Here is a 25853-nt window from a genome sequence, read left to right on the forward strand (position 1 = left end):
ACAAAAAATTAGTTGGGCATGGTGGCGCACACCTGTAAGTCCCAGCTACTCAGGAGGCTGAGGCACGAGAATCAGTTGAACTGGGAGGCAGAGGCAGCACTGAGCCAAGATCGTGACTGTACTCCAGCCTGGTGACAGAGTAAGACTCTGTCTCCAAAAAAAAAAAAAAAAGAAAGAAAAATTTGCAATTAGTCTTGGAATTTATAAACACAACATTTTTTACTTTTGTTAGATTACCATAAATCCAAAGAATCAATGAGTCCAAGATTTATAAAGTATTATTTTGATTACTAAACATTTTCTCAGTGTTAGTACTCCAAGATGGTTAATACTACCCCTGGAGACTTTCCAGAGTATATATTTCATGGATGGAGAAATGAATTTTTCGATTTACAATATAACATAAAAGAACCTGTACTTTAAAATGAGCCCTTAAAATATTAGTAATCAAAATAGCTGTCAAAATGAGCATTCAATTTGTTTATCTCTTTTCTTTTGTATCTTGCAATAGCAGTTCAGTGGAAATAACCACTTCAGTTTCCAAATAAAATAAATTTAGATGATCAGAGCCTAGACAATTTCCATAACACTCTATTATAAATGGAGAAAAGAATATATTTAATTAAGGAAGGTACAAAAATGCATCACATCAGTCTTTACATGTGTCAGAACATCTCAAGTTCATCAATATAATGTTTGTATTCATATCATAAACAGTGAACTATACAATTCATGCTATTTGGAAATTTTGAAACGTGAGACAGAAAAGCAGATGAATGCTTTTTAAACCAAAATGTTGAGGAAATAAACTATTTCAGTAGTTGTTTTTTTTTTGTTTTTTTTTTTCTGTTTTTTTGAGACAGAGTCTCGCTGTTGTTGCCCAGGCTGGAGTGCAATGGCGTGATCTCAGCTCACCGCAACCTCCGCCTCCCAAGTTCAAGCGATTCTCCTGCCTCAGCCTCCCGAGTAGCTGGCATTACAGGCATGTATCACCATGCCCAGCTAATTTTGTATTTTTAGTAGAGGCAAGGTTTCTCGATGTTGGTCAGGCTGGTTTCTAACTCCCGGCCTCAGGTGATCCACCCAGCTCGGCCTCCCAAAGTCCTGGGATTACAGTTGTGAGCCACCGCACCCAGACTTTCAGTAGGTTTAGTATTTTAAATATACAGTCTCTTCAATATTAGAAACTAAGGATGGTTTCTTAACACTTACTTTTCAACAGGCTTTTTCCAAGCTAGATTTATATAATATTCTCATTGTCACTTAATAATATTGCTAAGAATTTTTTGAATAAATATAAACAGTAATATTATATTGATGAATCACTGTGTAAGTTAAACTATTCACAGGGGCATGAGGTGGGCATCAGTTGACCTTAGATTTCGTCATTATACTTGTCCCTAAGTTTCCTGACCTCATTAAAGGACTATCACAGAGCCCCTACCATATGAACTTTCAGCACACAAGAAAATTCACTGATCCTTTGAAACCTCATGCTTTATCAAGCATCAGGATATACTTTCCCCTTTTCCTAGAATGACCTCCATCTGATAATCTCCTACTCATTCCTTAAGACCCTCTACAAATAAAATTTCTATGGAGTTTCAACCCTTTGGGATACAACAGCACTAAAAAAGTGCTTCTATAAGCACATCAAGCATTCTATTATTGGTTCTCTTTACCTGTTTGTCTCTCCCATTAGTGTAGGAGCTCCACAAGAGCCACAACAGTGTTTATAGCTAACATGTCTGCTGAACGAAAAAGGAATAAATGCATTGTCTACCAAGATGAAGTAAAATAATACTCCCATTTCCTTTTTCTCCAGGTATTTTGTATAACACAGTTCAAGATCACATATGCTTTCTTTTGGAAGATGCAAAAGAAATCCTATTTCAAGGCCCAACAATTTTTCACATATGTGACTGTAATCCTTCTATTATATCTGAAAGCGAAATAATCAAAATGAACAACTAAGAAAAAGGACTTTTAAACTTGACTTTATTCAATTCAATCACTCTAGCATGTTAAAAATCTTTCAGGATATTGAAACATCCAATGTATTAGTTATCTTTTCCATTTTTCAAATATCTACCTGAGGCTATACCAATTTGATACACATTAGGTATACTTTATTCAAAATGCTCAGGATCAGAAGTGTTTTGGATTTCAGATTTTTTCAGATTTTGGGATATGTGTATTATATACTTAAGCAATTAGGCATTCCAAATCCAAAAATCCAAAATCCAAAATGCTCCAAACTTCCAAACTTTTTGAGCACTTCGGATTTTGAATTATTAGATTTGGGATGCTTGACCTGTATTTGCAATTGGTTAACCCTACTTTGTGACACTGAGAGTATGTGTCTATTCAACATTCTTTGCAGATTTTCAACTTAGCAAGACACAGCATTCTAAGTTGAAATCTTGGAGAAAACTTCTGCATTGTCATCTATCATCCAATAATTTTGATGAAAAACTAAATGCCATCTTGATTCATATCCCTTGAGTAACTTGTTTTTTTTCTTTCTAATCTTTAAGAATTTGCTCCTTAGCACTCTAAAATTTCACAATGATTTGTCTGAGAGGAAGAGAGAAAGACAGTGTGTGCTTTCTCATTCATTGTGCTAAGCATCAAAACAACACATAAGATCAACAAAACAAAAAGCTGGTTTTTTGAAAAGACAAAATCAAACAAACCTTTAGACTAAAAAAAAAAAAAGAAGGAAGACTCAAATAAAAGAAAAAGTAGAAATTATATCTGATACAATAGAAATACAAGGAATCATTAAACTATTACGAAAATGCTAGGAAAAAACAGAAAATCTGAAAAGACCAATAACAAGTAAGAAGATTGAATCAGTTATACAAAGTCTCCTACCAAAGAAAAGCCCAGGACTTGATGGCTTCACTGCTGAATTCCATCAAACATTTAAAGAAGAACTAATAACAATTCTACTCAAACTATTCCAATATATCAAAGAGAATGGAATGCTTTCAAATTTCAATCTATGAGGCCAACATTATTCTGATAACAAAATCAGACAAGGACATAACAAAAGAAGAAAACTGCAGGTCAGTATCCCTGATGAACTAAGATGCAAAAATCCTCAACAAAATACTAGCAAACCAAATTCAACACAGCACATTAATAAGATCATTCACTATGATCAAGTGGGATTCATTCCAGGGATGCAAGGATGGTTTAACATAAGCAAATCAATAAGGATGATACATCATATTAACAGAATGAAGGGCAAAAACCATACGATTATTTCAATAGATGCAGAAAAAGTATTTAACAAATTCAACATCCTTTCATGATTAAAAAAATAAAACTCAATAAATTAGGTAAACAAGGAATGTACCTCAATTCAAATAGGCCTTTTCAATATCCACAACTGTGATACCTCATTTTCTTTCTTTCTTTTTTTTTTTTTTTTTTTTTTTGAGATGGAGTCTCACCCTGTTGCCCAGGCTGGAGTGCAATGGCACAATCTCAGCTCACTGCAACTTCCGCCTCCCAGGTTCAAGCAATTCTCCTGCCTCAGCTTCCCAATTAGCTGGGATTACAGGCACCTGCCACCATGCTGTGCTAACGTTTTTTGTATTTTTAGTAGAGACAGGGTTTCACCATGCTGGCCAGGCTGGTTTCAAACTCCTGACCTCAGGCAATCCACCCGCCTCAGCCTCCCAAAGTGCTAGGATTACAGGCGTGAGGCACTGTGCCTTATCAAGTGATACCTCATTTTCTTGAAATCCTTGTCCCCATTAGTCTTCTATCCACTTTAGCAATCCACTCCCCCAATGATGAGCTTGCCATTATCAGAATCTGCAATCTCTCTGAACTCCTGTTCTCAATATCTGATCCATTCTCTGACCACTACCTTTTTTTTTTTTTTTAACCTAGTTCATTTGCTCTATAACTCCTTCTACTTCCTCAAACTTTCAAGAATTTTGATCAGGTGAACCCATTAATTTTTCACCATGTATCGGTTTTCGCTAATCTTCACTTATTTCCTTACCATCTCAGATTTGGTAGTCCATTATGATAATCAGTCTCATAAAAACATTTAATCTGTAATTCTGTTTTAAAATCTGAGCCGTTTTCAGTTGCTTAGATGCTGAAAAACAAATCACTTCCAGGGGAAATCACCTAACAAGGATGGCTGGTTTCAATTCAAAATGTACTATCTCAAACTCTAGACGGGGATTCCACAATGCCTGTTTCCCTCATGAGTTTGCTTTCTTATTTTCACAGTATTTTTTGTTCAAATTTATACATCATCAAAGCTCCTTTATCTCTCCACTAACAAATCTACGAAGTCTCCCTAGATGCACATACGATCCCTCCTGTTACAGAGAAGTTACAAAGGCCTATTCCTCAACCCCTCCTGCTAGCTTCTGCATCCCATCCCTCTCTTCCTCAAGGACTTCATTATGATCCACTTCTCTTTCCTGATCATCAACCTCTCCCACTGAACTCAATCATTTAAATTAATATTCAAACGTGTTCTAATATTGTTCCTTTAAAAACAAAATACACACCTCCTTCATCCTACTTCTCAATTCTGAGTTACTGAAATTAGTTGCTCAATCCTTATTGAAAAACACTAGAAAATGAAAATTTGCAGAACTAGATACTCAAAATTTATCCTTAGATCAGGCTGCAGCTCAGACCACAATGATTTGGGCTCAGGCAGATTTATATTTCATAAATGGAGTTTTATCATTATTTTCTAAAGTTCTGTGAAATTTGTTTCCCATAATTACATAAGCATAATCTTTATAATTACATAAACCATAGAGATATTATTGAAGGAATTGTCTTTTTGAATATTCATAAGGGAAATTTCATCTTTGACTCAGCATCAGTAAAGGGTGTGCATCTCTCAACAAAAGATTTAACATTTTGAACACTCTGAAAATGGAAACTAAATGATTACTTATTATTTTAGGTGACTAGCACCTTTTTGATCATACAGTATGCATTTCTGAGTATTAATCTTATTTCTACCTTTATTAGTTTCCTGCCCTGATTTTCTCTATTTTCTTGAAATACTTATCTTCTCTTTTCATATTTTGGATACTTTTAAACTCTTCTAAATTATTTAAGAAGCAAGTAGAACAAGGCAATGTACAAATAGAGACTAAAGATAAAAACAGAACTAGAGAGAGGCAAGACCAAGAAAAGTATAGAAGCAGAAAGGGGCAGAAGAGACTGGGGAGAGAGAGGTAGCAGTGTTTGTTGTTATGGTAATAAGTCATTATGTGGATCTGGATCTTAGGAAAGCAGCATAAGAATATATACATATTTAGACAATAGCATATTTTTCTGAAATTCCATTATACTGAATCACTCAAAATTATAGACATCCATGCAGAAATATTTTGCAATATTAATTATAAAAACAACTATAAAAACATTTGATCTTACAAAATTAGAACTTCCCTGTTATTTTCAATTTAGGACTGTGATAACAGTTTTCAGAAATGTTGCTAGCATATTTTTCCCAAATTTAAGCACTACTTTTTTTTTTTTTGTTTTGTTTTGTTTTGTTTTGTTTTGAGACAGAGTCTCACTCTGTTGCACAAGTTAGAGTGCAGTAGTGCGATCTCAGCTCACTGCAGCCTCAACCTCCTCGGCTTAAGTGATCCTCCCAAATCAGCTTCCAGAGTAGCTGGGACTACATTCATGTGCCACCACACCCAGCTAATTTTTCTTTTTCTTTTTCTTTTTCTTTTTTTTTATTATACTTTAAGTTCTAGTGTACATGTGCACAACATGCAGGTTTGTTACAAATGTATACATGTGCCATGTTGGTGTGCTGCACCCATTAACTCATCATTTACATTAGGTATATCTCCTAATGCTATCCTTCCCCCTCCCCTCCCCACAATAGGACCCAGTATGTGATGATCCCCTTCCTGTGTCCAAGTGATCTCATTGTTCAATTCCCACCTATGAGTGAGAACATGCAGTATTTGGTTTTCTGTTCTTGTGATAGTTTGTTGAGAATGATGGTTTCCCGCTGCATCCATGTCCCTACAAAGGACATGAATTCATCCTTTTTTATGGCTGCATAGTAGGGTAGTGACTAGGTCTCACTATGTTGCCCAGGCTGGTCTCAAACTGCTATGCTTAAGTGATCCTCCCACCTTGGCTTCCCAAAGTGTTGGGATTACAGGGATGAGCCGCTACACCCAGCGACTATTCTGCTTTGTAAAAATACAATCCTACTCAGTTCCCCAGGGAATCTGGTTTGGTGTCTGAAACAATGAGCTATACCTTACTTTTCTCTTGTTTGCTTTGACTGGTCTATACTGAATCAGAAAAATGAATGAAAATCGCCATACAGCATACACGAAGCCTTGGCTGCTTACCAAGCAAGTTCTAAAAAGAGATGAATATGCAGAACCCACAGAAAATACTATCCAAGAGCCAAGGACAATTCTACGTGACTTATGAATCATTTGACTGGTTACTATGGAAGAAATACTAGGTTCTTTCCATTTGTAGGATTTTTCCGTAAAGCAGATTGCTGGACTATAATTAACACTAGGTACCTTTCAAAAAATGAAAAATGTCAAACACAGATTGGGTACAAATTACTTCATTCCTTTCTTAGGAATGAACACTCATAAAGCAGTAGGAGCGCTAACATCTGCCTCAACCCCAGAAAAGTACACTCTCCTTATACCTATCTTTCTCCATCACCACAGGCATCTCCTAGGTAGGATTCTGTGTGTCACTGCAGCCAAAAACCATCACAGAATTGTAATGACTATCATTCAGGTTTCAATTTACACAGTTCATTTGGCTCCTTGTTTAAAAGGTCCTGCCCTATTCCACTATTTGATTTTGTCTACCTACTATGGCTAAGTCAGGGAATTGCCATACATTCAGATAAACAGAATAAATCAGCTGTATACTTGATTTTTGGTAAAATTTAGATAGCAGTAAGGTAATCACAGGCAACATCAGTGTTTTACTTGTTACTTTATATCAAAAGTTACAAATAAAACACATTAGGATATAAATATCTTCATTTGCACAAATTTTTGCCTTTTTTAATGGTCTCAATTGCAGATTCATTATACAGCACCATCAACTGCAGCCAAACAAATGTGTAAAATTTCACAAAGAAATGTTGGCATAATTTTTTTAGTTTAAGGAGAACTGTTAAACTAAGAGAAATGCACCAAAATGGTTCTACCATCTAACTGGAGATTAAAGCTAATCAAAGCAAAACAGTGCTATGTACTTACAGTTAGCAATATTGAACTACACATTTGAAATTTTATTAAGTGGATAGATCTCATGCTAAGTCTTCTTATCAAAATAAAATGATTTGTTTTTTAAAAAATGATGCCAATGTCAAGAACACTGCAATCATGACCAATCAGGAAAATCACAAAAATAAAGAATCTTCTCTTTCTTCTCAGAGTTGTTTTTTATTTCTGTGACCTATTCTAGAGTCTTCAATAGTATCTGAGTCTATTTTACCAGTCACCAATTGACATATTCCAGAAACTATTGTGATTTTAGCCATAAAAACATAGTTATAGTTTCTAAATGGGATGTCTGTTCCTCCTGCTAATACTTTTCTTTTTCAAAAACAGATGGCCTTATTGTACTCTTACTATTAGAAAAGTAATAACCAACTACAACTGCAAGTGCATGGATAGAAAGTGAATGCTCACCAGAAAAACTAGAGATATTTTTTTAATGGGAATGTCCTGAGCCAGACTATTTCAAGGGGGTATGGGGGTGTATATGTGTGTGTGTGTGTGTGTTTGTACTTTTTTCCCTCAGTACAAATTTGTTAAATACTTCCCTTCTTAATATCTTATTTTATTTCCATGAAGGTGTGTATAACTCAGTAAGTTCAGTAGCTTCAATATACTACATATGTCAAGAGCTAGTTTTACATTGACTAGTTTCAACAATTATTCTCACATACATAAAGTAACCAAATCAATAGGGCATATCTAAATTCAAACTTGACTATGTACCTTTCTGCCTATTGAAATTACACTCAGCAAAAGTTATCCACTTTCACCGTTATCTTTGCCAGTGTCCAAAAGGAATAAACAAGAATATACGCAAACAAAAAAATTCCAAGTTCTAGGAGTTCCCAAACCTAGTTCACCATATACCTATCTTAAATATATTTTTCATTTCTTTAAATCCCTCAGTTAGACTCTCCTTAGCTCCAAGATAAAAATTATATACACTCAGACAAAGTGAATATATCAGTTACATATCTGATTTTTGGTGAAATTTAGATCACGGTAAGGTAATCTTGGGCAACATCAGTGTTCTCTAATAAAACACAATCCTAACTTCATAACTTTCACATCCTATCTACTTAATATCATGGCTTTTAGTTACTGAAATCTAAATGAACATCACCCTTTGCAGGAATCATTGATGTGAGTATGCTCTGTGATGTGATATCCTTAGAAAAAAAATTTAAAAAGCAATAATAACATGGTTTTACTTACGAGAAGTTTTGGAAGCAAGAAGAGTAACTCGGGCACCTCCTAAGAAGTGAAAACCCATTACATTCACCTGATCATCATCTGACTGACTGGCAAAACCTACAAAGAAAAGAGAGAAATCACCTTATGTAACCAGAAGGCAAAATTAACACATTTGAAATAGGAATCTTAGTTGAATGATGCGTGTTTTTGATGTCACTGGTCATGTATAAACTCCACGTATGAACTATAATATATTAACCTTGATTTCCATAGTAGCTTCCAATCAATGAAATTTCTGCCTTACACAAACTCTGGAATCATTTAATTTCATTTATTCTAATGGTTGATTCCAGATATGAGACAGAACATACGCAAGATGAACCTAGAATATCTTTTCACACCAGATAGCAAGGAAGCTATTACTGAACCGGTAGGGTTTTATGAAAAGGACTTGAAAGCCAGCTTAAAGAGACTACTACTGGCCAGAGATAAAAATATTAGGGTATCAAAGAAAATAATAATTGCAATGGAGTAAAACACATCAAATATGTTTAAAGGCATGAGTTCATACAGAGACTTAAAAACAAAATAAAAACAAATGGTCACTATTGATCATCCTACAGAATCAATGCTATTTATTTTAAGCTCTGTTTATTTAAAATATTTTAAAAATTAGTAATAAAGGGAAAGAACCAAGCATTTATCCTGAAAACCCTACTCAAACTGCACCATATAACAGCTACAAAAGGAAAGGTTCTCTCTAGAGAAATATTCCAGCTAAAAAATGAAGAAAGTGTGAAAGAAATAGAATATCTATTTTTCAGCCTGTAATGAAGTAATGGATCTCAGCATTGAGTATCAATGGCTGTTACCATCACATGCAAAAAAAGACAAATATTATGTGCCCTCTGTCTGCTCAAAGTCTATACTACTATCCATGAAGAACTCTGGCCAAAATAATCAATCTTGACTCTGCCAGCTGTAGATCCAGCTTACCAATTTACAGACAATGTGACAGACAAAAGAAATATTAGGACAGGCATGGTGGCTCACGCTTGTAATCCCAGCACTTTGGGAGGCTGAGGTGGGCAGATCACGAGGTAAGGAGATTGAGACCATCCTGGCTAACACAGTGAAACCCCGTCTCTACTAAAAATACAAAATATTACTTGGGCATGGTGGCACGCGCCTATAGTCCCAGCTACTTAGGAGGCTGAGGCAGGAGAATCGCTTGAACCCAGGAGGCGGAGGTTGCAGGGAGCCGAGATCGCACCACTGCACTCCAGCCTGGGCCACAGAGTGAGACTCCATCTCAAAAAAAAGAAAAAAAAAAAAAGGGAAGAAATATTAAACTTCATCACAGGGGTAAAGGATGTCACCAAGATGGTAAAGTAGGGACACCAGTCTTCATCCCCAGCAATAAAAATATATAGAGAGAAAGACAGCTATTCAATAACCAAAATAGCCCTATGAGAGCTCAAGGGTCTATTTAAGAAGCTGAAGCAAAACAGAACAAATGACTGGTTATATCAGCATACCTAAGATGCCTGCAGATGACTAGTGACAAAGAATAAAGGCAATAGGCTATTGGTGACAGCCGTGGAGTGGGAACTTCCATGGTTCCCAGCAGCCTGCTCCACAGAAGACACCAGCATCTTTTGCCACTGAGGTAACCAACAGCCATTTCCACCAGGGAACCCCCGAGAGGAAGGCATGGCTCTATATTCCCTTGCTCAAGAAGTAGTTATTGTTGTACCACCCCAGGACCAAAACCACCACCCCTCCAAACCTTGCACATTCCCCTAACCCCCAGGCCACAGTCACTTCATGAATGTGCATACTTCAGAGACTGGCTCTGTGGCTGCACTATGCCCATCCATGTCTCAGATACCAGAGCTACCACCATAGTGAGCCAGTTCACACCCAAGGTCCTACAGCTAAGGTCTCTCTGCATATTACTATGGTTCAGTCATTACATCACTGTAATGATTACAGTGATAGAGGACATAGAGGACAAGGCCCCATCCTATACCTCAGAGCCAAAGTAACTCTGCACACATCCATGCTCCCATCTCGGGCTCCCCAGCTGTTTCATAAACACTAATGCCTCACATACCATCACCAACACAGCAATGCGGGTTCCTGTGCCCCAGGTACTGGTGCCATTACCACCCAAAATCCCAGAACCAAAGTCCCTTTACACATACCCATGCTTCAGGACTTAGCTCCATGGCATCTCCATAGGTGCCATTCATCAGGCACTGGAAACTGGCCCACAAGCCAGACACAGTGCCAAGAGAGATCCCCTTGGCTAAGATTTCCCTGGTGGGAGAAAAAGAGATTGGGAGTACCCTAGCATACACTGCCATTAAAAATCCCAACAGCCCTCACTATTGCTGAGAACACTCACAGAGTTGGCAACTGAGGATACCTGCAATCTTTACCAACACCAACCACAGCTAAAAGAGCTGCACACAGTTTATGTTGTTATGCCCTTGCCAGGGCCAGAACCTCTACATCTCATACTGCCAGCACCCTTGACCCTCCCATAGAAGGTCTTTCCACACCAAAATCGGCACACAAAGTTGGAAAGAGGAGACTGATCCACCAAATGTGCAGGCATCAAAGTATGGCGACCAGAAACAAGAAAAACAAAGGAGACATATCCCTACCAAAAGAACACAATGATTTCCCAGTAGCTGACCCCAAAGAAATGGACATCTACAAGTTAACAAAGAATTCAAAATAACTGTTTTCAGGAAGCTCAACAAACCAGAAAAACAAAACAAAACAAAAAACAGAGAAACAAAACTCAGAAGAATAACAAGTTTTGGAGCTGAAAAAATACAATGAATGAAATGAAAACAGCTAGGCACAGTGGCTCACACCAATAATCCTAGCACTTTGGGAGGCTGCGGCAGGCACATCACTTGAGCTCAGGAGTTCCAGATCAGCCTGTGTAACAAAGTGAAACCTTGTCTCTACAAAAAATAAGAAAATTAGCCAGGTGTGATGGCATGCACCTATAGTCCCAGTTACTTGGGAGGCTGAGATCAGAGGATTGCTTGAGCCCTGTACGTCAAGGCTGCAGTGGGCCGTGATCATGCCACTGAACTCCAGCCTGGATGACAGAGCAAGACCCTGAGAGGGGAGGGGAGGGGATGGGAGAGGAGGGGGAGGAGGATGAGAGGGGAGAAAAGGGGGGAGGGGGAGGGGGAAGGGGGAGCGTATGGGAAGGGGAGGAAGACAGGGAGGGGGAGGGCAGAAAATACAATGAAGAACACCAAAAATAGAACTGATTAAGCAGAAGAAAAAATCTGTGAACTCAAAGATTATTAGAAAATACAGTGAGATGAGGAAAAAAATGAAAGAAGAAAGGCTGCAAGATTTAAGGAACAGTATCAAGCGAAACGATAAGAGAAAACCTTCCAAATCTGGAGAGAAATACAAATATCCAGATATAAGAAACTCATGACATCAAAACGTAAAATGTGGGGGGATGGAGTAAAAATTATTCACATAACTGTAGAAAAAAGCTAAATTACAGATCAATTTCCCTCATGAACATAGATACAAAAATACTAAAATACAGTTTGGCAAATTAAACCTAAAAATATAGTGAAAAGATAATATATCATGACCATCTATAATTTATGTCAAGAATGCAGGTTGGGCTAACATTAAAAATTAATCAATGTAATACACCATATTTAACCAAATAAAGAAGAAAATGATAAGAATGTCTCAGCTGATATAGAAGTAATCTTGAAAAAAATCCATTATCCATTCCTGATTACACTCTCAGCAACCCAGGAATAGAAGGCAACTTCCTCAACCTGGTAAAAAAAAAAAAAAAAAAAAAAAAATCTAAAAAATACTTATAGCTAAAACATACTTAATGGTGAAAGACAATGTCTGTTCTCAACATTTCTATTCAACATTATGCCAGAAGTTCTAGCTAAGGCAAAAAGCAAGCAAAAACAAATAATCCAGTTTGGAAAGGAAGAAATGAAACTGTTTTCATTTGCACATAACATGATCATCTATGTAGAAAATCTGACTGATTAAATCTACAAAAATGCTAATAGATCCCGCAAGTGGTTTAACAATGTTGCATGATACAAGATTGATATAAGAAAATCAATTGTAGGTCAAGCGCGGTAGCTCACACCTGTAATCCCAGTACTTTGGGAGGCAAAGGCGGGTGGATCACCTGAGGTCAGGAGTTCGACACCACCCTGACCAATGTGGTGAAACCCCATCTCTACTAAAAACACAAAAATTAGCCAGGCATGGTGGCGTGTGCCTGTAGTCCCAACTACTTGGGAGGCTGAGACAGGAGAATTGCTAGAACCCAGGAGGCGAAGATTGCAGTGAGACGAGATCGTACCACTGCACTCCAGTCCACACAAGAGAGTGAGACTCCATCTCAAAAGAAAAGAAAATAAATTGTATTTCTATGTATTAGCAAAGAACAATATGAAATCGAAATAAAACACAATAGCATAAAAATACATGAAATAGGGATATATCTCACAAAAGATTTATAAAAGCTGTACATGAAAAATTACCAACCCTCACAGAGAGAAACAAAATAGGCCCTAAATAAATGAATGATGGTCTGCACTTTCATCTTAAGAAACTAGAATACAGAGATACCATGTTCAATATTGTTAAGATATCAGTTCTCTCCAAATTGATCTATGGAATCAATATAGTCCCAATCCCAATCAAAATCCCAACAGCCAGTTTTGTTCACTTTACAAGGTGATTCTAAGATTCATATGAAAATGCAAAGGACTTAAAATATCTAAAACAACATTGAGAAGAATAAAGTTGGAGAAATTGCACTACCTGGCTTCAATACTTATTATAAATTTACAGTCATCAAAACACAATGTTACTGGTGTACAGCAACAGACAAAGATATCAATGGAACAAAATTAAGAAAGCAGAAATACACCCACATAAATGTGGTCAGATGATTTTCAACAAAGTTGAAAAGGCAATTCAGTGGAAAAAGATAGTCTTTGAAAAATAGTGCTGTAACAATTAGACACCCAGATGCAAAAACGTTAATTTCATCCATCCCTCACATCACACACAAATATCAGCACAAAATGGGGAAGGGACTTAAATATAAGGTTTAAAACCAGAAAACTTCTACCAAAAAAAAGGGGGGGGGGTGGAAGAGAGAGGAACTTTGTAACCTTGGATTAGGAAAGATTTCTTAGATATAACAGTAAATTTATGATCCATTAAGAAATTGATAAATGGGGGTTTATCAAGATTAAGAATTTCTGCTTTTCCAAAGATTCTGTTAAGAAAATGAAAATACATGCCACAGACTGGGAGAAATTATTTGCAAATCACATATCAAATAAAGGAGTGAAAGAAGACAGATGAAAAAGAACATACACTATATAGCTCTATTTTATAAAATTCTAGAAAATGCAAATTAATCTCTAGTAACAGAAAGCAGATCAGTGGTTGCTTGGGATGAAGGATAAGGAATTACTAATAGGCAAAAGGAAACATTTGGCAGTGATGGATATGTGCAGCATCTTAACCATTGAGATGGTTGCACAGATAAATGCAGAAATCAAAACTTTTCAAATATTATACACTTCAAATGTGTAATTTATGGTACAAAAGTTATACTTCAATTTATGCTTTTTTTCCTTAAATTATTATTATTATACTTTAAGTTCTAGGGTACATGTGCATAACGTACAGGTTTGTTACATATGTATACTTGTGCCATGTTGCTGTGCTGCACCCATCAACTCGTCAGCACCCATCAACTCGTCATTTACATCAGGTATAACTCCCAATGCAATCCCTCCCCCCTCCCACCTGCCCATGATAGGCCCCGGTGTGTGATGTTCCCCTTCCCGAGTCCAAGTGATCTCATTGTTCAGTTCCCACCTATGAGTGAGAACATGCGGTGTTTCGTTTTCTGTTCTTGTGATAGTTTGCTAAGAATGATGGTTTCCAGCTGCATCCATGTCCCAACAAAGGACATAAACTCATCCTTTTTTATGGATGCATAGTATTCCATGGTGTATATGTGCCACATTTTCTTAATCCAGTCTGTCACTGATGGACATTTGGGTTGGTTCCAAGTCTTTGCTATTGTGAATAGTGCCGCAATAAACATACGTGTGCATGTGTCTTTATAGCAGCATGATTTATAATCCTTTGGGTATATACCCAGTAATGGGATGGCTGGGTCATATGGTACATCTAGTTCTAGATCCTTGAGGAATCGCCATACTGTTTTCCATAATGGTTGAACTAGTTTACAATCCCACCAACAGTGTAAAAGTGTTCCTATTTCTCCACATCCTCTCCAGCACCTGTTGTTTCCTGACTTTTTAATGACTGCTATTCTAACAGGTGTGAGATGGTATCTCATTGTGGTTTTGATTTGCATTTCTCTGATGGCCAGTGATGATGAGCATTTTTTCATGTGTCTGTTGGCTGTATGAATGTCTTCTTTTGAGAAGTGTCTGTTCATATCCTTTGCCCACCTTTTGATGGGGTTGTTTGTTTTTTTCTTATATATTTGATTGAGTTCTCTGTAGGTTCTGGATATTAGCCCTTTGTCAGATGAGTAGATTGCAAAAATGTTCTCCCATTCAGTAGGTTCTCTGTTCACTGTGATGGTAGTTTCTTTTGCTGTGCAGAAGCTCTTTAGTTTAATGAGATCCCATTTGTCAATTTTGGCTTTTGCGGCCATTGCTTTTGGTGTTTTAGACATGAAGTCTTTGCCCATCCCTATGTCCTGAATGGTACTACCTAGGTTTTCCTCTAGGGTTTTTGTGGTGTTAGGTCTAACATTTAAGTCTCTAATCCATCTTGAATTAATTTTTGTATAAGGAGTAAGGAAAGGATCCAGTTTCAGCTTTCTACTTATGGCTAGCCAATTTTCCCAGCACCATTTATTAAATAGGGAATCCTTTCCCCATTTCTTGTTTCTCTCAGGTTTGTCAAAGATCAGATGGCTGTAGATGTGTGGTATTATTTCTGAGGACTCTGTTCTGTTCCATTGGTCTATATCTCTGTTTTGGTACCAGTACCATGCTGTTTTGGTTACTGTAGCCTTGTAGTATAGTTTGAAGTCAGGTAGCGTGATGCCTCCAGCTTTGTTCTTTTGACTTAGGATTGTCTTGGAGATGCGGGCTCTTTTTTGGTTCCATATGAACTTTAAAGCAGTTTTTTCCAATTCTGTGAAGAAACTCATGGGTACCTTGATGGGGATGGCATTGAATCTATAAATAACCTTGGGCAGTTTGGCCATTTTCACGATATTGATTCTTCCTATCCATGAGCATGGTATGTTCTTCCATTTGTTTGTGTCCTCCTTTATTTCACTGGGCAGTGGTTTGTAGTTCTCCTTGAAGAGGTCCTTTACATCCCTTGTAAGTTGGATTCCTAGGTATTTTCTTCCTTTGAAGCAATTGTGAATGGAAGTTCATTCATGATTTGGCTCTCTGTTTATCTGTTACTGGTGTATAAGAATGCTTGTGATTTTTGCACATTAATTTTGTATCCTGAGACTTTGCTGAAGTTGCTTATCAGCTTAAGGAGATTTTGGGCTGAGACAATGGGTTTTTCTAAATATACAATCATGTCATCTGCAAAGAGGGACAATTTGACTTCTTCTTTTCCTAACTGAATACCCTTGATTTCTTTCTCTTGCCTGATTGCCCTAGCCAGAACGTCCAACACTATGTTGAATAGGAGTGGTGAGAGAGGGCATCCCTGTCTTGTACCAGTTTTCAAAGGGAATTTTTCCAGTTTTTGCCCATTCAGTATGATATTGGCTGTGGGTTTGTCAAAAATAGCTCTTATTATTTTGAGGTATATTCCATCAATACCGAATTTATTAAGCGTTTTTAGCATGAAGGGCTGTTGAATTTTGTCAAAAGCCTTTTCTGCATCTATTGAGATAATCATGTGGTTCTTGTCTTTGGTTCTGTTTATATGCTGGATTACATTTATTGATTTGCGAATGTTGAACCAGCCTTGCATCCCAGGGATGAAGCCCACTCGATCATGGTGGATAAGCTTTTTGATGTGCTGCTGAATCCCGTTTCCCAGTATTTTATTGAGGATTTTTGCATCGATGTTCATCAGGGATATTGGTCTAAAATTCTCTTTTTTTGTTGTGTCTCTGCCAGGCTTTGGTATCAGGATGATGTTGGCCTCATAAAATGAGTTAGGGAGGATTCCTTCTTTTTCTATTGATTGGAATAGTTACAGAAGGAATGGTACCAGCTCCTCCTTGTACCTCTGGTAGAATTCAGCTGTGAAACCATCTGGTCCTGGACTTTTTTTGGTTGGTAGGCTATTAATTATTGCCTCAATTTCAGAGCCTGCTATTGGTCTATTCAGGGATTCAACTTCTTCCTGGTTTAGTCTTGGAAGAGTGTAAGTGTCCAGGAAATTATCCATTTCTTCTAGATTTTCTAGTTCATTTGGTAGAGGTGTTTACAGTATTCTCTGATGGTAGTTTGTATTTCTGTGGGGTCGGTGGTGATATCCCCTTTATCATTTTTTATTGCATCTATTTGATTCTTCTCTCTTTTCTTCTTTATTAGTCTTGCTAGCGGTCTGTCAATTTTGTTGATCTTTTCAAATAGCAACTCCTGGATTCATTGATTTTTTGGAGGGTTTTTTGTGTCTCTATCTCCTTCAGTTCTGCTCTGATCTTAGTTATTTCTTGCCTTCTGCTAGCTTTTGAATGTGTTTGCTCTTGCTTCTCTAGTTCTTTTAATTGTGATGCTAGGGTGTCAATTTTAGATCTTTCCTGCTTTCTCTTGTGGGCATTGAGTGCTATAAATTTCCCTCTACACACTGCTTTAAATGTGTCCCAGAGATTCTGGTATGTTGTATCTTTGTTCTCATTGGTTTCAAAGAACATCTTTATTTCTGCCTTCATTTCGTTATGTAGCCAGTAGTCATTCAGGAGCAGGTTGTTCAGTTTCCATGTAGTTGAGCGGTGTTGATTGAGTTTCTTAGTCCTGAGTTCTAGTTTGATTGCACTGTGGTCTGGGAGACAGTTTGTTATAATTTCTGTTCTTGTACATTTGCTGAGGAGTGCTTTACTTCCAATTATGTGGTCAATTTTGGAATAAGTGCGATGTGGTGCTGAGAAGAATGTATATTCTGTTGATTTGGGGTGGAGAGTTCTATAGATGTCTATTAGGTCTGCCTGCTGCAGAGATGAGTTCAATTCCTGGATATCCTTGTTAACTTTCTGTCTCGTTGATCTGTCTAATGTTGACCGTGGAGTGTTGAAGTCTCCCATTATTATTGTATGGGAGTCTAAGTCTCTTTGTAAGTCTCTAAGGACTTGCTTTATGAATCTGGGTGCTCCTGTATTGGGTGCATATATATTTAGGATAGTTAGCTCTTCCTGTTGAATTGATCCTTTTGCTATTATGTAATGGCCTTCTTTGTCTCTTTTGATCTTTGATGGTTTAAAGTCTGTTTTATCAGAGACTAGTATTGCAACCCCTGCTTTTTTTTGTTCTCCATTTGCTTGGTAAATCTTCCTCCATCCCTTTATTTTGAGCCTATGTAAGTCTCTGCGTGTGAGATGGGTCTCCTGAATACAGCAGACTGATGGGTCTTGACTCTTTATCCAGTTTGCCAGTCTGTGTCTTTTAATTGGAGCATTTAGTCCATTTACATTTAAGGTTAAGATTGTTATGTGTGAACTTGATCCTGTCATTATGATATTAACTGGTTATTTTGCTCGTTAGTTGATGCAGTTTCTTCCTAGCCTCGATGGTCTTTACATTTTGGCATGTTTTTGCAATGGCTGGTACCGGTTGTTCCTTTCCATGTTTAGTGCTTCCTTCAGGGTCTCTTGTAAGGCAGGCCTAGTGGTGACAAAATCTCTAAGCATTTGCTTATCTGTAAAGGATTTTATTTCTCCTTCACTTATGAAACTTAGTTTGGCTGGATATGAAATTCTGGGTTTAAAATTCTTTTCTTTAAGAATGTTGAATATTGGCCCCCACTCTCTTCTGGCTTGGAGAGTTTCTGCCGAGAGATCTGCTGTTAGTCTGATGGGCTTCCCTTTGTGGGTAACCCGACCTTTCTCTCTGGCTGCCCTTAAGATTTTTTCCTTCATTTCAACTTTGGTGAATCTGGCAATTATGTGTCTTGGAGTTGCTCTTCTCGAGGAGTATCTTTGTGGCGTTCTCTGTATTTCCTGGATTTGAATGTTGGCCTGCCCTACTAGGTTGGGGAAGTTCTCCTGGATGATATCCTGAAGAGTGTTTTCCAACTTGGTTCCATTTTCCCCCTCACTTTCAGGCACCCCAATCAGACGTAGATTTGGTCTTTTTACATAATCCCATACTTCTTGCAGGCTTTGTTCATTTCTTTTTCTTCTTTTTTCTTTTGGTTTCTCTTCTCGCTTCATTTCGTTCATTTGATCCTCAATCGCTGATACTCTTTCTTCCAGTTGATCGAGTCGGTTACTGAAGCTTGTGCATTTGTCACGTATTTCTTGTGTCATGGTTTTCATCTCTTTCATTTCGTTTATAACCTTCTCTGCATTAATTACTCTAGCCATCGATTCTTCCACTTTTTTTTCAAGATTTTTAGTTTCTTTGCGCTGGGTACGTAATTCCTCCTTTAGCTCTGAGAAGTTTGATGGACTGAAGACTTCTTCTCGCATCTCATCAAAGTCATTCTCCGTCCAGCTTTGATCCGTTGCTGGCGATGTGCTGCGCTCCTTTGCCGGGGGAGAGGCGCTCTTATTTTTGGAATTTCCAGCTTTTCTGCCCTGCTTTTTCCCCATCTTTGTGGTTTTATCTGCCGCTGGTCTTTGATGATGGTGACGTACTGATGGGGTTTTGGTGTAGGTGTCCTTCCTGTTTGATAGTTTTCCTCCTAACAGTCAGGACCCTCAGCTGTAGGTCTGCTGGAGATTGCTTGAGGTCCACTCCAGACCCTGTTTGCCTGGATATCAGCAGCAGAGGCTGCAGAAGATAGAATATTGCTGAACAGCAAGTGTACCTGTCTGAATCTTGCTTTGGAAGCTTCCTCTCATGGGTGTACTCCACCCTGTGAGGTGTGGGGTGTCAGACTGCCCCTAGTGGGGGATGTCTCCCAGTTAGGCTACTCAGGGGTCAGGGACCCACTTGAGCAGGGAGTCTGTCCCTTCTCAGATCTCAACCTCCGAGTTGGGAGATCCACTGCTCTCTTCAAAGCTGTCAGACAGAGTCATTTGCGTCTGCAGAAGTTTCTGCTGCTTTTGTTGTTGTTTACTGTGCCCTGTCCCCAGAGGTGGAGTCTACAGAGACAGGCAGGTTTCCTTGAGCTGCTGTGAGCTCCACCCAGTTCGAGCTTCCCAGCGGCTTTGTTTACCTACTTAAGCCTCAGCAATGGCGGGCGCCCCTCCCCCAGCCTCGCTGCTGCCTTGTGGCAATATTGCAGACTGCTGTGCTAGCAATGAGGGACCCTCCCGGCCAGGTGTGGGATATAATCTCCTGGTGTGCCCGTTTGCTTAAAGCGCAGTATTGGGGTGGGAGTCACCTGATTTTCCAGGTGTTGTGTGTCTCAGTTCCCCTGGCTAGGAAAAGGGATTCCCTTTCCCCTTGCGCTTCCTGGGTGAGGCGATGCCGCGCCCTGCTTCAGCTCTCGCTGGTCAGGCTGCAGCAGCTGACCAGCACCGATTGTCTGGCACTCCCTAGTGAGATGAACCCAGTACCTCAGTTGAAAATGCATAAATCACCGGTCTTCTGTGTCGCTCGCGCTGGGAGTTGGAGACTGGAGCTGTTCCTGGAGGGTTTTTTTTGGAGAAAGAACCCTCCAAAAAATCAATGAATCCAGGAGCTGGTTTTTTGAAAAGATCAACAAAATTGATAGACCACTAGCAAGATTAATAAAGAAAAGAGAGAAGAATTAAATAGATGCAATAAAAAATGTAAAGGGGATGTCACCACCAACCCCACAGAAATACAAACTACCATCAGAGAATACTATAAACACCTCTACACAAATAAACTAGAAAACCTAGAAGAAATGGATAATTTCCTGGACACTTACTCTCTCCCAAGACTAAACCAGGAAGAAGTTAAATACCTGAATAGACCAATAGCAGGCTATGAAATCGAGGCAATAATTAATAGCCTACCAACCAAAAAAAGTCCAGGACCAGACGGAACCAAAAAGAGCCCTCATTGTCAAGACAATCCTAAGCCAAAGAACAAAGCTGGAGGCATCATGCTACATGACTTCAAACTATACTACAAGGCTACAGTAACCAAAACAGCATGGTACTGCTACCAAAACAGAGATATAGACCAATGGAACAGAACAGAGTCCTCAGAAATAATACCACACATCTACAGCCATCTGATCTTTGACAAACCTGAGAGAAACAAGAAATGGGGAAAGGATTCCCTATTTAATAAATGGTGCTGGGAAAATTGGCTAGCCATAAGTAGAAAGCTGAAACTGGATCCTTTCCTTACTCCTTATACGAAAATTAATTCAAGATGGATTAGAGACTTAAATGTTAGACCTAATACCATAAAAACCCTAAAAGAAAACCTAGGTAGTACCATTCAGGACATGGGCATGGGCAAAGACTTCATGTCTAAAACACCAAAAGCAACGGCCGCAAAAGCCAAAATTGACAAATGGGATCTCATTAAACTAAAGAGCTTCTGCACAGCAAAAGAAACTACCATCAGAGTGAACAGGCAACCTACAGAATAGGAGAAAATTTTTGCAATCTACTCATCTGACAAAGGGCTAATATCCAGAACCTACAAAGAACTCAAACAAATTTACAAGAAAAAAACAAACAACTCCATCAAAAAGTGGGCAAAGGATATGAACAGACAGTTCTCAAAAGAAGACATTCATACAGCCAACAGACACATGAAAAAATACTCATCATCACTGGCCATCAGAGAAATGCAAATCAAAACTACAATGAGATACCATCTCACACTAGTTAGAATGGCAATCATTAAAAAGTCAGGAAACAACAGGTGCTGGAGAGGATGTGGAGAAATAGGAACACTTTTACACTGTTGGTGGGATTGTAAACTAGTTCAACCATTATGGAAAACAGTATGGCGATTCCTCAAGGATCTAGAACTAGAAGTACCATATGACCCAGCCATCCCATTACTGGGTATATACCCAAAGGATTATAAATCATGCTGCTATAAAGACACATGCACACGTATGTTTATTGCGGCACTATTCACAATAGCAAAGACTTGGAATCAACCCAAATGTCCATCAGTGACAGATTGGATTAAGAAAATGTGGCACATATACACCAGGGAATACTATGCAGCCATAAAAAAGGATGAGTTTGTGTCCTTTGTTGGGACATGGATGCAGCTGGAAACCATCATTCTTAGCAAACTATCACAAGAACAGAAAACCAAACACCGCATGTTCTCACTCATAGGTGGGAACTGAACAATGAGATCACTTGGACTCGGGAAGGGGAACATCACACACCAGGGCCTATCATGGGGAGGGGGGAGGGGGGAGGGGGGAGGGATTGCATTGGGAGTTATACCTGATGTAAATGACGAGTTGATGGGTGTGACGAGTTGATGGGTGCAGCACAGCAACATGACACAAGTATACATATGTAACAAACCTGCACGTTATGCACATGTACCCTAGAACTTAAAGTATAATAATAATAAGAATAATAATAAATAAAAATAAAAGAAGAAATGGTGTTTAAATTAGAAAATAAAAAATAAAAAAAATAAAAATAAATAAATAATAAATAAAAAATAAAATAAAAAAACTGGGCATGGTGGCGAAAAAAAAAAAAAATTTGTCATTGTGTCCCATTCCTGAAGTAAGAAGCAAATACATGCTGATGAGCATAATGACATCAAAACAATTGAGCCCAAACTCAGGAGGAAAATGGATAAGTCATCTAAGCTTTCTTTAGTACACACTACCCAATTCGTATCTTATGGATATTACCTTTCTGCTCAAAGACATGTGTTTTTATTCAATTCTAATTGGGTTCCACTTATCTATAGTAAAGATCAACCCTTCCTCAGAAGTCAGGTGCTTAAACGTTTTTCAAATCCACCAATAAATTTGGTGTTCACTCTCCCAAGACTAAACCAGGAAGAAGCTGAATCCCTGAATAGACCAATAGCAGGCTCTGAAATTGAGGCAATAATTAATAGCCTACCAACCAAAAAAAGTCCAGGACCAGATGGTTTCACAGCTGAATTCTACCAGAGGTACAAGGAGGAGCTGGTACCATTCCTTCTGAAACTATTCCAATCAATAGAAAAAGAGGGAATCCTCCCTAACTCATTTTATGAGGCCAACATCATCCTGAGACCAAAGCCTGGCAGAGACACAAAAAAAGAGAATTTTAGACCAATATCCCTGTTGAACATCGATGCAAAAATCCTCAATAGAATACTGACAAACCGAATCCAGCAGCACATCAAAAAGCTTATCCACCATGATCAAGTGGGCTTCATACCTGGGATGTAAGGCTGGTTCAACATTTGCAAATCAATAAACATAATCCAGCATATAAACAGAACCAAAGACAAAAATCACATGATTATCTCAATAGATGCAGAAAAGGCCTTTGACAAAATTCAACAGCCCTTCATGCTAAAAATGCTCAATAAATTCGGTATTGATGGAATATATCTCAAAATCATAAGAGCTATTTATGACAAACCCATAGCCAATATCATACTGAATGGGCAAAAATTGGAAAAATTCCCTTTGAAAACTGGTACAAGACAGGGATGCCCTCTCTCACCACTCCTATTCAACATAGTGTTGGACGTTCTGGCTAGGGCAATCAGGCAAGAGAAAGAAATCAAGGGTATTCAGTTAGGAAAAGAAGAAGTCAAATTGTCCCTCTTTGCAGATGACATGATTGTATATTTAGAAAAACCCATTGTCTCAGCCCAAAATCTCCTTAAGCTGATAAGCAACTTCAGCAAAGTCTCAGGATACAAAATTAATGTGCAAAAATCACAAGCATTCTTATACACCAGCAACAGACAAACAGAGAGCCAAATCATGAATGAACTTCCATTCACAATTGCTTCAAAGAGAATAAAATACCTAGGAATCCAACTTACAAGGGATGTAAAGGACCTCTTCAAGGAGAACTACAAACCACTGCTCAGTGAAATAAAAGAGGACACAAACAAATGGAAGAACATACCATGCTCATGGATAGGAAGAATCAGTATCATGACAATGGCCATACTGCCCAAGGTTATTTATAGATTCAATGCCATCCCCATCAAGCTACCAATGAGTTTCTTCACAGAATTGGAAAAAACTGCTTTAAAGTTCATATGGAACCAAAAAAGAGCCCGCATCTCCAAGACAATCCTAAGTCAAAAGAACAAAGCTGGAGGCATCACGCTACCTGACTTCAAACTATACTACAAGGCTACAGTAACCAAAACAGCATGGTACTGGTACCAAAACAGAGATATAGACCAATGGAACAGAACAGAGTCCTCAGAAATAATACCACACATCTACAGCCATCTGATCTTTGACAAACCTGAGAGAAACAAGAAATGGGGAAAGGATTCCCTATTTAATAAATGGTGCTGGGAAAATTGGCTAGCCATAAGTAGAAAGCTGAAACTGGATCCTTTCCTTACTCCTTATATGAAAACTAATTCAAGATGGATTAGAGACTTAAATGTTAGACCTAATACCGTAAAAACCCTAGAAGAAAACCTAGGTAGTACCATTCAGGACATAGGCATGGGCAAGGACTTCATGTCTAAAACACCAAAAGCAACGGCAACAAAAGCCAAAATTGACAAATGGGATCTCATTAAACTAAAGAGCTTCTGCACAGCAAAAGAAACTACCATCAGAGTGAACAGGCAACCTACAGAATAGGAGAAAATTTTTGCAATCTACTCATCTGACAAAGGGCTAATATCCAGAACCTACAAAGAACTCAAACAAATTTACAAGAAAAAAACAAACAACTCCATCAAAAAGTGGGCAAAGGATATGAACAGACAGTTCTCAAAAGAAGACATTCATACAGCCAACAGACACATGAAAAAATACTCATCATCACTGGCCATCAGAGAAATGCAAATCAAAACCACAATGAGATACCATCTCACACCAGTTAGAATGGCGATCATTAAAAAGTCAGGAAACAACAGGTGCTGGAGAGGATGTGGAGAAATAGGAACACTTTTACACTGTTGGTGGGATTGTAAACTAGTTCAACCATTATGGAAAACAGTATGGCGATTCCTCAAGGATCTAGAACTAGAAGTACCATATGACCCAGCCATCCCATTACTGGGTATATACCCAAAGGATTATAAATCATGCTGCTATAAAGATACATGCACACATATGTTTATTGCGGCACTATTCACAATAGCAAAGACTTGGAACCAACCCAAATGTCCATCAGTGACAGACTGGATTAAGAAAATGTGGCACATATACACCAGGGAATACTATGCAGCCATTAAAAAGGATGGGTTTGTGTCCTTTGTTGGGACATGGATGCAGCTGGAAACCATCATTCTCAGCAAACTATCACAAGAACAGAAAACCAAATACCGCATGTTCTCACTCATAGGTGGAAACTGAACAATGAGATCACTTGGACTCGGGAAGGGGAACATCACACACCAGGGCCTATCATGGGGAGGGGTAAGGGGGGAGGGATTGCACTGGGAGTTATACCTGATGTAAATGACGAGTTGATGGGTGCTGACGAGTTGATGGGTGCAGCACAGCAACATGGCACATGTATACATATGTAACAAACCTGTACGTTATGCACATGTACCCTAGAACTTAAAGTATAATAATAATAATAATAAAAGAAAAGAAAAATTTGGTGTTCAACATATAATTTCCAACTATGTTCCTAAGGTAGTATAGAAGACCCAAGAAACTAATAAGTTTATGCAAGATGTTACAAAAGGTAGTGAGTCTGCCTTTTTCATAATCCAAGTTTGTTATAAGAAAATTGACTAAAAAACAAGGAGGTAAAAGAATAGAAGAGATGGGAGAAAGAACCCAAAAGGTAAAAAATATTTTGCTAACAATATACATATATATATCTCCAAACTCAATTCACACTTAAGAATAGAATAATTGCAATAGAATATTTAATTTTGAAGATTTTTCAGAGTTTCATATAAATAAAATTTTTGAAATACTGCAAATTAATAAAAAATAAATTTTAAGCACTTTAAGTAGTTAATAACACAGAAGTTGACTTACCATAAATTTCTACACCTTGTGAAAAGTATTGTTTGTATCCTAATTCTTATCCACTAATGCAAAGGAAAAGATGCATCTCATAGCCAA

General features: G+C 38.1%; 1 protein-coding gene across 6 annotated transcripts in view; it reads right to left on the reverse strand.

The window, feature by feature from the left end:
• The window catches only part of BBS9 (Bardet-Biedl syndrome 9), a 489942-nt gene that overhangs the window by 225396 nt on the left and 238693 nt on the right, over positions 1 to 25853 (reverse strand). For all 6 annotated transcript variants that reach the window (XM_045387644.3, XM_065542147.2, XM_005549820.5 and 3 more), the window contains one exon: positions 8505 to 8600. In XM_045387644.3, the coding sequence (XP_045243579.1) occupies positions 8505 to 8600 (96 nt within the window). The remainder of the gene's footprint in view (positions 1 to 8504; positions 8601 to 25853) is intronic.

Source organism: Macaca fascicularis, chromosome 3 (assembly GCF_037993035.2).
Source record: "Macaca fascicularis isolate 582-1 chromosome 3, T2T-MFA8v1.1".
In the NCBI taxonomy this organism is placed as follows: domain Eukaryota; kingdom Metazoa; phylum Chordata; class Mammalia; order Primates; family Cercopithecidae; genus Macaca; species Macaca fascicularis.